Genomic DNA, 15,782 nt, shown 5'->3' on the forward strand with positions numbered 1-15,782 from the left:
AGGATGCCCACTGTCCCCGCTGCTGTTCGCTCTAGCGATCGACCCATTAGCAATTGCTTTCAGAGCAGCAAACAGCTGGAGGGGGATCCGAAGGGGTGGCACAGAGTCTCATTCTATGCAGATGACCTGCTCCTCTACATTTCGGACCCACAAAGCAGCAAGGACGGAATCATCGTGCTCCTGAAAGAGTTTGGCGCCTTCTCAGGCTACAAACTCAACATGAGCAAAAGCGAGATCTTCCCGGTACACCCACAAGGAGGGGGGGCAGCACTAACGGGACTGCCGTTTAAACAAGCCCAACACAAATTCCGCTACCTGGGGACCCAAATGGCCCATGACTGTAAAAGGATCCACAAATGGAACCTCACCAGTCTGACAGAGGAAGTAAAAAAGAAAAAAGGATCTGCAAAGATGGAACACACTCCCACTCTCCCTCATGGGGAGAGTCCAGACGATCAAAATGAACGTACTGTCCAGGTACTTTTAGATCTATCCTGATCTACATTCCTAATGCCTTTTTCAAAGGACTAGACAAACTAATCATGGCGTTCGTATGATGGGTGAAGAATGCTAGGATCCCAAAGAAGGTCTTACAAAAAACAAAATCCGGGGGGGGGCTAGCCCTCCCAAACCTACAATTCTACCACTGGGCGGTGACAGCTGAGCAAATAAGAGGATGGATCAAGGAGCCAGAAGCAGAGTGGGTACGCGCGGAGGAGGCCTCCTGCAAGAGGACCTCCCTCCGGGCCCCTGCCACGGCGGCACTCCCATCCCCACCCAAAAAACACTCCAGCAACCCGGTGGTGATAGCGACTCTCCAGTCCTGGAACCAACTAAGGCAGCAATTTGGCCTGGCCAAAATGTCAGACAAAGCTCCCATCTGCAACAACCATAGGTTCACACCAGCGCTGACTGACGCCACCTTTAAAAAGTGGGGACAGGACGGAGGGACACAGACAGTCAGGGACCTATACACCAATGGCAGGATCGCAACACTGGATGAACTGACGGAGAAATTCCAGCCAGCCAGGATGAATGAGCTAAGGTACCAACAACTCAAAAACTTCCTATCAAAGGAGACAAGGACGTACCCACAACCGCCACGACAGACATTACTGGAAGAGTTACTGGACGCAAGCATCCTAGATAAAGGGAACTGTAGCAACATTTTGAACGACTGGTAGAAGGGGCCGACACCGTACTGGACGCAACAAGAAGTAAATGGGAGGAAGACCTGGGGATTGAAATAGGGTGGGGACTCTGGAGTGAAGCACTGCATAGGGTCAACTCCACCTCTACGTGGGCAAGGCTCAGCCTGACGCAATTAAAAGTGGTACGTAGAGCCCACTTAACAAGAACTCGAATGAGTAGGTTCCTCCCTGAGGTAGAGGATAGATGTGAACAGTGCGAAGGAGGCCCGGCCAACCACGCCCACAAGTTCTGGTCTTGCCCAGACTTGCAGGGTACTGGACAGCCTTCTTTGAGGCAATGTCCAAAGTGGTGAGGGTGAGGGTGGGGCCATGCCTGAAAGTGGCGGTCTTCAGGGTATCAGACCAGCCAGATCTATTCCTGGGGAGGAGGATGGACGCCCTTGCCTTTGCCTCCCTGATCGCCCGCCATAGAATCCTGTTCGGCTGGCGGTCAGCAGCACCACCCAAAGCTGCAGACTGACTGTCCGACCTCTCAGAATCTCTCCAAATGGAGAAAATCAAATTCGCCATCCGAGGGTCAGACAACGGTTTCCACAAAACGTGGGAGCCATTGACCCAATTGATCTGGGACCTGTTTGTGGCCAACGAACAAGCAGAAAAATAACCAGGTAGCCAAGAATCAGGGGGAAGTAGCCAAGGCGTGAGAGGGAGGGATAGACAGCTAAACCTAAGAGAAAAGAAAGGCGAACCATAGGAAAAGGGGAGAGGGAGGGGTGAATGGGGGGGGGGGGGAGAATGGGGAAGAGGGAGGAGACAGGGAACAACAGGGGAACCAGAGAGGGGGAAAGGAAGCAAAGGAATGATAGCCGGAAGGAGAGCACGGGAAACGACAACAAACTTGGCAAATAGAGTAACAGAGAGCAAGGAAAATACAGGCAAAAGACGGGACGAACGGCCGAAGCGGAGGTGAACGCGCGACGACAACAGCAGTGAAAACCATCCGGGAGTAGCAAGTAACAACACCAACATCAGATCTATTCTCGTATTGCCCTCTCTGTATTGGACATAACTAATGTAATTGTTTCTCCCGCACCCAAATGTATATGTACCTACCCAGTTCTCCCCCCCCCCCCCCCCCCCCCCGCCACAAACAGGTGCATACTTATTTGTTAAAAATAATATTGCTAACTGTACAAAGTTGCTGTTGAGCTAGTGCACAATATCATCCAGTCTTTTTTTTAATTGTTTTTTTTCTCTTTTCTATATATATATATATATATTTTTTTTTTTTAAAATTTATTCTGTGTACATAATTGTAAATATACTTTGTTCAAAAACTCAACAAAAAACATTTATTAAAAAAAAAGTTGAACATATTCCTGTTTGTTCTGTAGTTTAGCTCCACTCCAGCGGGGAGCATTTTGAAGGGGAGATGCAGATTTGCAGCAAGGAAGATCAAGAATGGTATCGGTGCGATGACATATCTAGTAGATGGTAGATGTTGTTGCCACTGTGCACAATCCACCAGTTGAATTGTAGTCATTGACTACGAGTGAGAAACACATTAGCTAAGTGGTATAGTAAAGATCCATTAACAAGAATAAGATAAGAGGCCTGTTAATCTGTGATTGGCATTGATTTGATGGATTAATGTTGTTCACAATGTGAGGAGAATGCTTTTCTGCTTGGAATAACACCACAGAATATTTTGCATCTTTCTGATTATGTAGATAGATAGATGTTAGTGTTATCTGAATGAGGGTAGCTTTGTCAATGTAACACCATCTCTATTGCATTTCCATTTCTACCTGTTGTCAAGGTCCACAACTGTAGAGGAGTGCACTTAGGATTCAGGCTTGGTGTTTTCAGTTAGGTTGCTGTTGTTCCACACAATCTTACTCAACTTTTGGAATGCGTTTGATTTCAACATCAAGTGACAGATTGTTGGTGATAATTTCACGTATCTAGACTCTACCTACTATCAACAACCTCCAGAGCCACAAGGTTAATGCTGATAGATGTAATATGGCAACATCCTGCCATTTGTCTCCCTGATGATCAAACCAAACTCGTTCCAGGCGTGAGAGAGTCTGTTCATTTATCACCTAAGGAGTTCCTTAGTATGGAATGCTAATGTGGCAGCATTGGTGCAAAGTGACCCTGATGAGGACTTGGCACACAATATTTTGGATCTCAAACGAGCAAGGTTGAAAACTTTCTGTCAGTTCTGGTATGTACGTAGGTACCCTCTGTGGATGATCTGACAGTAGCAAAGAGAAGAATATTCCAAAGTGTTGATGCCAGGACAAAACCCAGTTTGATCCCTCTGCAGTTCTCCAAGAGTTCTGATATTGCCGCATTCTAGCTCACATTACCCAGCATGTTGTCATTAAGAAACTTTGGCGGGCAGCCAATTTTCTTCAGCTTAAATAGTCTGCCTCTGCTCACATGTTCAAATGCTTTGCTGAGATTGATGAAGCCAATATATAGTGGATTCCTTAGTTCATGGCATTTCTCTTACTGAGGAGATCATGTCATTTGTAAATTTTTCTCTGCTGAAACTACATTGGGATTCAGCATAGATGCATTTAGTCAAGGTCTGCAGTCAAACAAGAGCAGTACTGGCAAACTCATTTCCCATGATGCTCAGCAGGGAGATGCCTCACTAGTTGGTTGCAACCACTGTGGTCACCCTTGTTCCTGTACGGGGTCACAATCTTTGTATTATGCATATCCTGGGGACTGCCCTCCCCCTTCTAGTAGGGACAGGGAAGTTTGAACAGATGCTCTTGAAATTCTGGTTCCCCGTGCCTGATGAGATCAGGCAATATAGGATTAACATTTGGAGTTTTGCCCATTGCAAGTGAGCTGATAGCTTTACTAAGCTCCTGCACTTTAGGTAAGATATCCTGCTGTGCCATGAGAGGCAGGCTTTCTATGATGTCTACAGCTACCTCAATGAATGTTCTCCCTCGAGTACAATTCAATGTTGTGTTCCACCCTGGGGAAAACAGCAGCAGCCAGAGCAGTGGCACCACGGCTGGCTCTGATGTTCAGAAGGGAGGGTCAAAGCGCAGAAGAGTAATAGTAATAGGGGACTCTATAGTCAGGGGCACAGATAGGCGCTTCTGTGGACGTGAAAGAGACTCCAGGATGGTATGTTGCCTCCCTGGTGCCAGGGTCCAGGATGTCTCCGAACGGGTAGAGGGAATCCTGAAGGGGGAGGGCAAACAGGCAGGGGTCGTTGTACATATTGGTACTAACGACATAGGCAGGAAGGGGCATGAGGTCCTGCAGCAGGAGTTCAGGGAGCTAGGCAGAAAGTTAAAGGACAGGACCTCGAGGGTTGTAATCTCGGGATTACTCCCTGTGCCACGTGCCAGTGAGGCTAGAAATAGGAAGATAGAGCAGACAAACACGTGGCTAAACAGCTGGTGTAGGAGGGAGGGTTTCCGTTTTCTGGACCACTGGGAGCTCTTCCGGGGCAGGTGTGACCTGTATAAGATGGACGGGTTGCATCTAAACCGGAGAGGCATAAATATCCTGGCCGCGAGGTTTGCTAGTGTCACACGGGAGGGTTTAAACTAGTATGGCAGGGGGGTGGGTACGGGAGCAATAGGTCAGAAGGTGAGAGCATTGAGGGAGAACTAGGGAATAGGGACAGTGTGGCTCTGAGGCAGAGCAGACGGGGAAAAGTTGCTGAACACAGCGGGTCTGGTGGCCTGAAGTGCCTATGTTTTAATGCAAGGAGCATTACGGGTAAGGCAGATGAACTTAGAGCTTGGATTACTACTTGGAACTATGATGTTATTGCCATTACAGAGACCTGGTTGAGGGAAGGGCAGGATTGGCAGCTAAACGTTCCAGGATTTAGATGTTTCAGGCGGGATAGAGGGGGATGTAAAAGGGGAGGCGGAGTTGCGCTACTTGTTCGGGAGAATATCACAGCTATACTGCGAGAGGACACCTCAGAGGGCAGTGAGGCTATATGGGTAGAGATCAGGAATAAGAAGGGTGCAGTCACAATGTTGGGGGTATACTACAGGCCTCCCAACAGCCAGCGGGAGATAGAGGAGCAGATAGGTAGACAGATTTTGGAAAAGAGTAAAAACAACAGGGTTGTGGTGATGGGAGACTTCAACTTCCCCAATATTGACTGGGACTCACTTAGTGCCAGGGGCTTAGACGGGGCGGAGTTTGTAAGGAGCATCCAGGAGGGCTTCTTAAAACAATATGTAGACAGTCCAACTAGGGAAGGGGCGGTACTGGACCTGGTATTGGGGAATGAGCCCGGCCAGGTGGTAGATGTTTCAGTAGGGGAGCATTTCGGTAACAGTGACCACAATTCAGTAAGTTTTAAAGTACTGGTGGACAAGGATAAGAGTGGTCCGAGGATGAATGTGCTAAATTGGGGGAAGGCTAATTATGACAATATTAGGTGGGAACTGAAGAACATAGATTGGGGGCGGATGTTTGAGGGCAAATCAACATCTGACATGTGGGAGGCTTTCAAGTGTCAGTTGAAGGGAATACAGGACAGGCATGTTCCTGTGAGGAAGAAAGATAAATACGGCAATTTTCGGGAACCTTGGATGACGAGTGATATTGTAGGCCTCGTCAAAAAGAAAAAGGAGGCATTTGTCAGGGCTAAAAGGCTGGGAACAGACGAAGCCTGTGTGGCATATAAGGAAAGTAGGAAGGAACTTAAGCAAGGAGTCAGGAGGGCTAGAAGGGGTCATGAAAAGTCATTGGCAAATAGGGTTAAGGAAAATCCCAAGGCTTTTTACACATACATAAAAAGCAAGAGGGTAGCCAGGGAAAGGGTTGGCCCACTGAAGGATAGGCAAGGGAATCTATGTGTGGAGCCAGAGGAAATGGGCGAGGTACTAAATGAATACTTTGCATCAGTATTCACCAAAGAGAAGGAATTGGTAGATGTTGAGTCTGGAGAAGGGGGTGTAGATAGCCTGGGTCACATTGTGATCCAAAAAGACGAGGTGTTGGGTGTCTTAAAAAATATTAAGGTAGATAAGTCCCCAGGGCCTGATGGGATCTACCCCAGAATACTGAAGGAGGCTGGAGAGGAAATTGCTGAGGCCTTGACAGAAATCTTTGGATCCTCGCTGTCTTCAGGGGATGTCCCGGAGGACTGGAGAATAGCCAATGTTGTTCCTCTGTTTAAGAAGGGTAGCAAGGATAATCCCGGGAACTACAGGCCGGTGAGCCTTACTTCAGTGGTAGGGAAATTACTGGAGAGAATTCTTCGAGACAGGATCTACTCCCATTTGGAAGCAAATGGACGTATTAGTGAGAGGCAGCACGGTTTTGTGAAGGGGAGGTCGTGTCTCACTAACTTGATAGAGTTTTTCGAGGAGGTCACTAAGATGATTGATGCAGGTAGGGCAGTGGATGTTGTCTACATGGACTTCAGTAAGGCCTTTGACAAGGTCCCTCATGGTAGACTAGTACAAAAGGTGAAGTCACACGGGATCAGGGGTGAGCTGGCAAGGTGGATTCAGAACTGGCTAGGCCATAGAAGGCAGAGGGTAGCAATGGAGGGATGCTTTTCTAATTGGAGGGCTGTGACCAGTGGTGTTCCACAGGGATCAGTGCTGGGACCTTTGCTGTTTGTAGTATATATAAATGATTTGGAGGAAAATGTAACTGGTCTGATTAGTAAGTTTGCAGACGACACAAAGGTTGGTGGAATTGCGGATAGCGATGAGGACTGTCTGAGGATACAGCAGGATTTAGATTGTCTGGAGACTTGGGCGGAGAGATGGCAGATGGAGTTTAATCCGGACAAATGTGAGGTAATGCATTTTGGAAGGGCTAATGCAGGTAGGGAATATACAGTAAATGGTAGAACCCTCAAGAGTATTGAAAGTCAAAGAGATCTAGGAGTACAGGTCCACAGGTCATTGAAAGGGGCAACACAGGTGGAGAAGGTAGTCAAGAAGGCATACGGCATGCTTGCCTTCATTGGACGGGGCATTGAGTATAAGAATTGGCAAGTCATGTTGCAGCTGTATAGGACCTTAGTTAGGCCACACTTGGAGTATAGTGTTCAATTCTGGTCGCCACACTACCAGAAGGATGTGGAGGCTTTAGAGAGGGTGCAGAAGAGATTTACCAGAATGTTGCCTGGTATGGAGGGCATAAGCTATGAGGAGCGATTGAATAAACTCGGTTTGTTCTCTCTGGAACGAAGGAGGTTGAGGGGCGACCTGATAGAGGTCTACAAAATTATGAGGGGCATAGACAGAGTGGATAGTCAGAGGCTTTTCCCCAGGGTAGAGGGGTCAATTACTAGGGGGCATAGGTTTAAGGTGAGAGGGGCAAGGTTTAGAGTAGATGTACGAGGCAAGTTTTTTACGCAGAGGGTAGTGGGTGCCTGGAACTCGCTACCGGAGGAGGTAGTGGAAGCAGGGACGATAGGGACATTTAAGGGGCATCTTGACAAATATATGAATAGGATGGGAATAGAAGGATACGGACCCAGGAAGTGTAGAAGATTGTAGTTTAGTCGGGCAGTATGGTCGGCGCGGGCTTGGAGGGCCGAAGGGCCTGTTCCTGTGCTGTACATTTCTTTGTTCTTTGTTCTTTGTTCACCCAGCTCTCCCAACTGTTTACAGCAGTCTGTGATGACAGCTCCTGGCTTTGATTTCAGTGGGGCTGTTTTCTTTGCTGATGGACCTGTTGCCTTTTTGATCCTTTCATACATGCCCCTAGCATTCCCTGTGTCATAGGGCATCTTGATATCCTGGTAAAAATATCTTAAATATTAATTCATGGGATGTGGGCATCGCTGGTTGGGGCAGCATTTACTGCCCATCCCTAATTGCCGTTGACAAGTGGTTATGAGCTGCCTCGAACCGCTGTAGTCATTGGCGCACCACCTGCAGTGTGTTGGACTTCACTTTGAATGGCTTTGGTACATTCACTTTGAATGGCTTTAGTACATTCAGAGTCTCTTGCTTGGATCCATCTTGCAATTAATGAGAGCAGATCACTTAGTCTCAATGACTGATCCCATCACAGTGACGGTAGCCTCAAATCAGTCAGCATTTTTCTGCTCTTGCTTCCCAAATGTTGAGCGTGTTGTAGCTGGTGTCTCGAAGTATGTTTCGTTTTGATTCTGCACTCTGGGAATGCTGGACAGCACCTGTTTAATCGAGTCAAAGAAGCTTTTGTTTTTTATTTGGGAAGGCAGTATGGCTACTAATGATAGGAGGACAGCCTCATTCAAACCCTGGTGCACACCAGAGTGTGATCTGTATCATGGTCAACACTGTGTCGAGAATAATGTTCAGAGTCCTGTCTGGTGATGATCAGATCCAGCTGGTGCCAGTGCCATGATCAAGGATGTCTGCAGGACATTTTGTGACATGGTTTGTTCTGAAATAAGGTGTTAGTTATACAAAGCTCATGGTATCAGCAAAACTCGAGTAGTCTCAGATCGTTCTGATTTACCTAGGCCATGATGTCTGGGGCAGGGGGGCGCTGACTCATGGTTTGCGTCCATTCTTGTATTGAAATTCCCCTTGTAGGTAAATATGTTTTGACTTGGGAATTCTGCTGATAACAGTTTCAAGCTCTTCATAGAACTGGTCTCTTTATGCTTCATTACAGAAGTGAGAGTTGGAGCATAAATACCCATGAGGTTAGCTGGTCCTGTTCAAGTTGAAAGGTTGATGGGGAGAACACATTCTGAACCATTTGTGCACTTGAGATATGGGCTCTCCATTTAACATTTTGTCCAAAAGGTGGGGACTCTGACAATGCAGCACTCCCACAGCACTGCACTGAAGTGCCTGTCTAAATTATGTACTTGCATCTCTGGAGTGGAGCTTGGATGCACAACCTTTTGACTCGAACACCACTGAACCAAGGATAAACAGATGTTTGAGAGTATCTAAATATCAGGATGTATTTTTCTCCATAATTGACCAGTCATCTTTTTGCATTTGAAGCTGCAAGATAGGCAGAAATCATGTGTACGGTCCCTAAACAAAATTGGTACCTCTTGATCATGTAGCAAATGTGCTTTTGTACAAGGAATTAGACAACTTTAATGCAGACAGCTCAAAAATGAGTATGGCCATTGTGAAATAGTTTCACTTTCTTCCGGTACTTCCCAAAGGATTCTACTAACCTTTTTGTACATTAGTAACTTCCGGAAGGATATTGCAAAATACTGCATCAAGTCCTGTATTTAATTTTTAAATGATGCTCAAATGATGCATTTTGTGCCCTTCCAGCACACTCCCAGCAAGCAACTGTAGTTTATTGGGTCAATCTGGTGCATCTGACAATATTGTTTAAAGCCCTGAAAGAAGTCAGAATGACATTAAGAATGATCATATTACATTAAGTTGAGTAGAAGTTGTGTGTTGTGCTTATTGGTTCTGTGTGTTGCTGTGTGGTGATATATTGTTTGGGTGAGAATGCATTAATTATTTACTCTTTGAATACAGTTGATAACTTTGCATAGGCAAATATAAAATGATAATGTTGATGCAATTGCTGTTGGAATTGGACATAGGAGAAGTGCATTTTGGTAAGAAAATTAGATCACTTGCTGCTTGAAAAATTAGAAGTGTAAATGGATAGAGGTGCAAAGAGATGCAGAGGTACAAGTTCACAAATCATTAAACTAGCAACACATGTTAAGAAAGCAGAAAATGTACAAACCCTGGTGTTCGAGAGAGATTGAAGTCAAAAACAAAAAAATACGTTCAACTTGAATAAAAATTGGTTACACTATACGTAAAGTCTCATATTACGAAAAGGATATGGAAGCACTGGAGAAGGTGCAAAATAGATTACAAAGGATGAAAACTGAATTGAGAAGATACACAACTATCTCTGGAAAGAGGCAACCTGGTAGAAATCTTTGAAAATGGTTATAGGATAGATGTAGAAAAGTTGTTTCTACTTGTGGGGAAGTCAAAATATAAGATAGTCCTTAATAAATCCAATAAGGAATTTGGGAGTACTCCTTTAGGTTGGCAAGAATGTGGAACTTGCTGCCTGGAAAGCTGCTGAGGCAAATAGCATCGAAATGTTAGAGGAGTAGCTAAATAAGTGAAGGAGGGATTAAGCAATAGACGGATATGCTGATAGGGTGAGATGATGTAAGACGGGAGGAAGCTCATGTTGGCCCAAACACTAGCGGAGGTCTGCAAAATTCGTTATAAGTTATGCAAGCTAAATGAGATCATAATTATTTATAAAGTTCATAGACTTTTTTTGCATCAGTGGAAGTTCCAAAAGTAATATAATTTTTCATGACACAAAATACTGACAAACTATTTTGGCAATAAAATACATTTCTAATATTTGTGAATTGAACTGCAGTATAAAATCTTGACTGCTAAAATTAATGTTTGAAGTAGCACAGGACTGCCATGGTATTGTGAAATGCAAATTTTTCAACTCTAGGCTGAAGTATGAAATAATTGCACTATCTGCTATGATTTTATTCTCGGGATATTAGTTGTGGAATTCTCTTCCGCAGAAAGCAGTGGAGGCTGGGTCACTGAATTTTAAGCAAGGTTGAGTTGGATAGATTTTTGATTGACAAAGAAATCAAAAGTAATGGGCTGGGTTGGCAGCCAGGAAAGCAGAATTGAAACCACAATCAGATCAACCCTGATCTTAACAAATGGCCATGATGTGGAGATGCCGGCGTTGGACTGGGGTGAGCACAGTACAAAGTCTTACAACACCAGGTTAAAGTCCAACAGGTTTGTTTCGATGTCACTAGCTTTCGGAGCGCTGCTCCTTCCTCAGGTGAGTCACCTGAGGAAGGAGCAGCGCTCCGAAAGCTAATGACATCGAAACAAACCTGTTGGACTTTAACCTGGTGTTGTAACAAATGGCAGAGCAGGCTCAAAGGGCCAAATGGTTTATTCCTTCTCCTAAGTCCTATGTTTAAAGTTCTTCAATATGTAGTGCATGGGCAAAATCTTGGTGCTCAGGAAAGATCAGTGAGGTGAACACAAAAAAAGAAAAATAGCAATCTTAAAACATTTAATTATCAAATAGAATGTTACCTTCTTTGACTAATGGTGTTGCAGGGACTTGGTGTAAGGGAAGCATATAGCAGAAACCCTTGCTAGTTCTCACACTGAAAACCAGTATAGAAATATAATGTCCTGGATCTGTAATTCATCGATAATCTTTCTTTGGGTGGGAAGTAATTCCATTGCTGTACTCATGAAGCTCATATTGGCTCCCAATTACAAGAACCTATGCTCACATTGGCTAGAATTCCTTTCATTCACAGTCAATGGATATAAAATCTGATCATTTTTCATTAAAGCATTTATTTAATTTATTCTTTCATGGTATGTGGGTCTCTGGCAAAACCAGTATTTATTACTTCACAACTCCAGGGTCCCAGGTTCGATTCCAGCTTGGGTCACTGTCTGTGCGGAGTCTGCACATCCTCCCCGTGTGTGCGTGGGTTTCCTCCAGGTGCTCCGGTTTCCTCCCACAGTCCAAAGATGTGCAGGTTAGGTGGATTGGCCATGATAAATTGCCCTTAGTGTTGGGTGGGGTTACTGGGTTATGGGGATAGGGTGGAGGTGTTGACCTTGGGTAGGGTGCTCTTTGCAAGAGCCGGTGCAGACTCGATGGCCTCCTTCTGCACTGTAAATTCTATGAAATTACCCATCCCTAATTGCCCTTGAACTGAGTGGCTTGCTCAGCCATTTCAGAGGGCAGCTAAGAGTCAGTCACATTGCCGTGGGTTTGGAGTCACATGTAGGCCAGACTGGGAAGGATGGCAGATTTCCTTTCCTAAAGGACATTCATGAACCAGTTGGTTTTTTTTACGACAATCAATAATAGCATCATGTTCATTATACCTGAGACTAGTTTTCAATTCCAGATTTTTTAATGAATTGAATTGAAATTTCACCAGCACCCTTGGTAGGATTTGAACCAGTGCCCCAAGAGCTTTAGCCTGGGCCTCTGCATTATTAGTCCAGAGACATTACTACTATGTTACCATCGTCCCCTAAATTGAAATTATTGAATGAGTAATATGGTATAATTCAATCTGATGGCCTCTGCATGCTGCTAGAATGGTGTTCCAAGCCCTGAATGTCCCTATTTATTTCCCAGCAAGTGCTACATGCCCCACTGCAAATAGCAACACCCTTTTTAGGAAATCCCAAAAGTTGCATTCCTGACCATAACCCGAAACCTGTCTTTAAATGCTTACTGTGCAGTTAATATCTGGGATCATCTAAGAGACTTGTGAAAGAAATGTGAATTTAAGAACCACTAAAGGTGGGGTCCCTGAATATATTGATTATAGGGATAGACAACAGTTTGAATATCAATTAGCTACCCAATGGTCTCCTTATGCAATATATGGGCCACTATTTAATGATGTAAGGAAGCAAATAATATAAATACGTTGTTCATCCCTTAATCCTACCAAAATTGGATTTTTAGCTGTTTGGATTTGGATTTTGATTTGTTGTCATGTGTACCGAGGTACAGTGAAAAGTATTGTTATGCATACAGTCCAGACAGATCATTCTATATTTGAAAAAACATAGGACACCCATAAATACACAATGTAAATACATAGGCACAGGCATTAAATGAGCATACAGAGTGTAGTACTACTCAGTAGAGAAATTGTTGGTTAAGTAGTACTATTCAGTAGAGAAATTGTTGGTTAAGAAATTATTTTGTTTTTCAAAAAACTTCACAGTATCTTTCATGATTGTTTTTGTTATAGAAAGTTGCATTGCTGCAGAAGTTGTTGCTGCGGTTGACATCAATACTGTTGCTAATGAAGTTTACAAACACAATTTTCCTAATACCTACCTCTGTGCCAAGACAATTGAAGTAAGTTGTTGTAACCGTATATTTTGTGAAATTTTATGCGTTAGTCTTTACATGCTTTATTTCTGAGAAACAACAGCCATTTTCAGTATTTTGTTTTGCACTTTTCTATGCCATTGGTTGTTTGATTCTACACTATTGATAATATTTTTTTAAATAGTATTTTTACCTAAAAATGACTTTCCAGATTACCTTCCAGACATAAACGGTCCAACCAACTTTCTTTTATTGTAGATGGAATCTTGGTTTAGCATTATGTCCAAAAGGTGGCTCATTTCAGAACATAGCGATTGCCAGATGATTTGAAACATCAAGGCCCATCTCATTCACGTCTAACATTCTGCCAATACAGAAATAATGGAGTTGTTGTCTAATTGTAGCAATCATTATCTATCAATTAATCTCCAACAAACTCAGACATGAGGTATTAAAAAAGATGCTAGTGCTGCTGTTCCTAATTATGCTTGCATATGTCATGAGATATAATACTTGCGGTGTCCCAAAGTATTATTTTCCATTTGTACACTATCTGCTTTCACTGCCTTCCTATGGAGGCTGTTTCATAGAGTGATTTCCCAGTCACTCACTGAACTATAGCTGTCAGTATTCACCATCATCACTACCCTGAATCTGACCCCAACTTCAGGATTTACACAAGCATAGATTAATGTTGAAATTGTGCACTTGCAATCTATCATTTACTTGCTGCACTGTGGAAGTCTACCCCAATCAACCCAGAGCTGGCAATTAGTAAACTCAATTGATTTAGCAAGAACCTCCCCTTTTCCAATCCGATCGCTGTTCGAGTTTGATTTTGATCTATATGTGCTGTTCCCTTCCTAGTTGGCTGTGAGAATTCTATAATGCTTGGACAACTGGATGACATAACTACAAAATGATGCTAGGAATCCCTATTCAACAAAATCATAATTAATTGCAAGCCAAAACAGATCTCTCAGTGAGGTTTTCTTTGAGGTTGGTAGCATGCATCTTTGCTTTGCCGTTCACTGTAAAATCTGGGCCAATGTTTCTGCAGGTTACTTTTGAATTCACCTGCCCTCCTGGGTTTGGTCCCATGTGAAGCTCTTTGCATTTGTGTACATTGAATTTTATCTGCCAGCCAATTCCTAAGAATATTCAATTCCTTCTGTTTCGCTTTGCAGTCTTTCTTCACACGCTTTGTATCATCTGAAAATGTAGGCATTATTTTTGTGATCCTAGCACTAGGTCATTTCTGAAGGTATTAAACAAAAGTGGTCCCAAACTGTATGCCTGTGCAACCACGCAAGTAACATTTTCCCTGTGACACTGCTGTGCTCAGATGCACAAGTAATTAGAATAGCTAATAGAATGTTATTGTTTATTTACACCAGAGGTGCTCGTCTCCCTGGAGGAAGAAAAGGCCTTTGACAGGAATTGAATGGAAGTACCTCATTGTGGTATTGGAGCAGTTTGGGCTAGGGACTGGATTTACCTCAGGGTGAACCTCCTGTACAGCCCTCCAAGGCGAGCATTCGGACCAACACCACCAGCTTTGAATACTTCCAGTTGCACAGAGACACCAGGACTGCCCGCTGTCCCTGCTCCTGTTCAGCCTGGCAATTGAGCCCTTGACGATCACGCTGCGAGACACAAAAGGCTGGCAAGGCATCCGAAGAGAAAGCAGAGGGCACAGAATCTCAGTCTATGTGAATGACCTGCTCCTCTACACCTCGGACCCACTGAACAGCTTGAAGGAAATCATGAGGCTCCTGGATGAGTTCACGACCCTCTCGGGCTACAAACTCAATCTGGGCAAGAGTGAGGTATTCCCAGTGAACCTGAACGGGGGAGGGACAGAGCTGGAGGGTCTACCATTCAAACTAGCCCAAAACAAATTCCGCTACCTGGGTATTCAGACAGCCCTCGAATGAACGCGGATCCACAAATGGAATATGACCAGTCTGGCGGAGGAAGTTAAAAAGGACCTACAGAGATGGGATGCACTCCCGCTCTTCCTGGCAAGGAGGAGGCAGGCGATCAAGATGAACGTACTGCCATGGTTCCCCTTCCTGTTTAGATCCATACCGATTTTCATTCCGAAGGCCTTTTTCCAAGGAATAGACAAAATGATTATAGTGTTTGTGTGGGGAGGGGAAGAATCCAATGAATTCCCAAAAATACACTTCCAAACCTGCCATTCTACCACTGGACAGCCACAACCGAGAGTGTGAGAGAATGGGTAAGGGGCTGAGAAAAGGATGAGTGAAAATGGAACGACCCTCCGAGCCCTAACCACGACAGCGCTCCCATCCCCCCGGCACAGTACACATCCAGCCCAGTGGTGATAGTTACGTTAAAAACTGGGAACCACATGAGACAGCACTTCGGCTTATCCAAGGTGTCCACCATGGCCCCCATCTGCGGTAACCACAAACAATGAAAGACCCCACTTTTAAGAAGTGGAGACAGGACGGGGAGATGCTAGCGATTAGGGACTTCTACACAGGAGATTGAATTGCAATCCTGGACGAGCTGACTGGAGCTACCGAACGGACAGGAGTTCTGACGTTTGCAGATCAGAAACTTTCTCCGCAAGGAGACGACGAGGTACCCCAGGGCTCCAAGAGATACAATGCTGGAGGAATTGATAGAAGCACACGGTACGGAGAAGGGAAACTGGAGACATGTACGGACGACTGTTAGGGCGAGGATACCACTAGATGGAGTAAGACAGAAATGGGAGAACGAACTAGGGTCGGAGGTGGGGTGGGGCCTCTGGAG

The 15,782-nt window shown here is 44.6% G+C and overlaps 1 protein-coding gene across 9 annotated transcripts in view; it reads left to right on the forward strand.

Annotated features, from left to right (window-relative positions):
* Positions 1 to 15,782, forward strand: part of trdmt1 (tRNA aspartic acid methyltransferase 1) — a 120,957-nt gene that overhangs the window by 61,546 nt on the left and 43,629 nt on the right. For 3 of the 9 annotated variants that reach the window (XM_072508596.1, XM_072508588.1, XM_072508595.1), the window contains exon 2: positions 12,913 to 13,022. The exons of 4 other annotated variants lie outside the window; for them this stretch is intronic. In XM_072508596.1, the coding sequence (XP_072364697.1) occupies positions 12,967 to 13,022 (56 nt within the window). In that variant the 5' untranslated portion in view covers positions 12,913 to 12,966. Of the gene's footprint in view, positions 1 to 12,912; positions 13,023 to 13,862; positions 13,995 to 14,476; positions 14,825 to 15,782 lie in introns of those variants that run through there. 2 more of the 9 variants (XM_072508592.1, XM_072508591.1) reach the window with 2 other exon arrangements.

The sequence above is a fragment of the Scyliorhinus torazame genome, chromosome 6 (assembly GCF_047496885.1).
Source record: "Scyliorhinus torazame isolate Kashiwa2021f chromosome 6, sScyTor2.1, whole genome shotgun sequence".
Taxonomy (NCBI): Eukaryota; Metazoa; Chordata; class Chondrichthyes; order Carcharhiniformes; family Scyliorhinidae; genus Scyliorhinus; species Scyliorhinus torazame.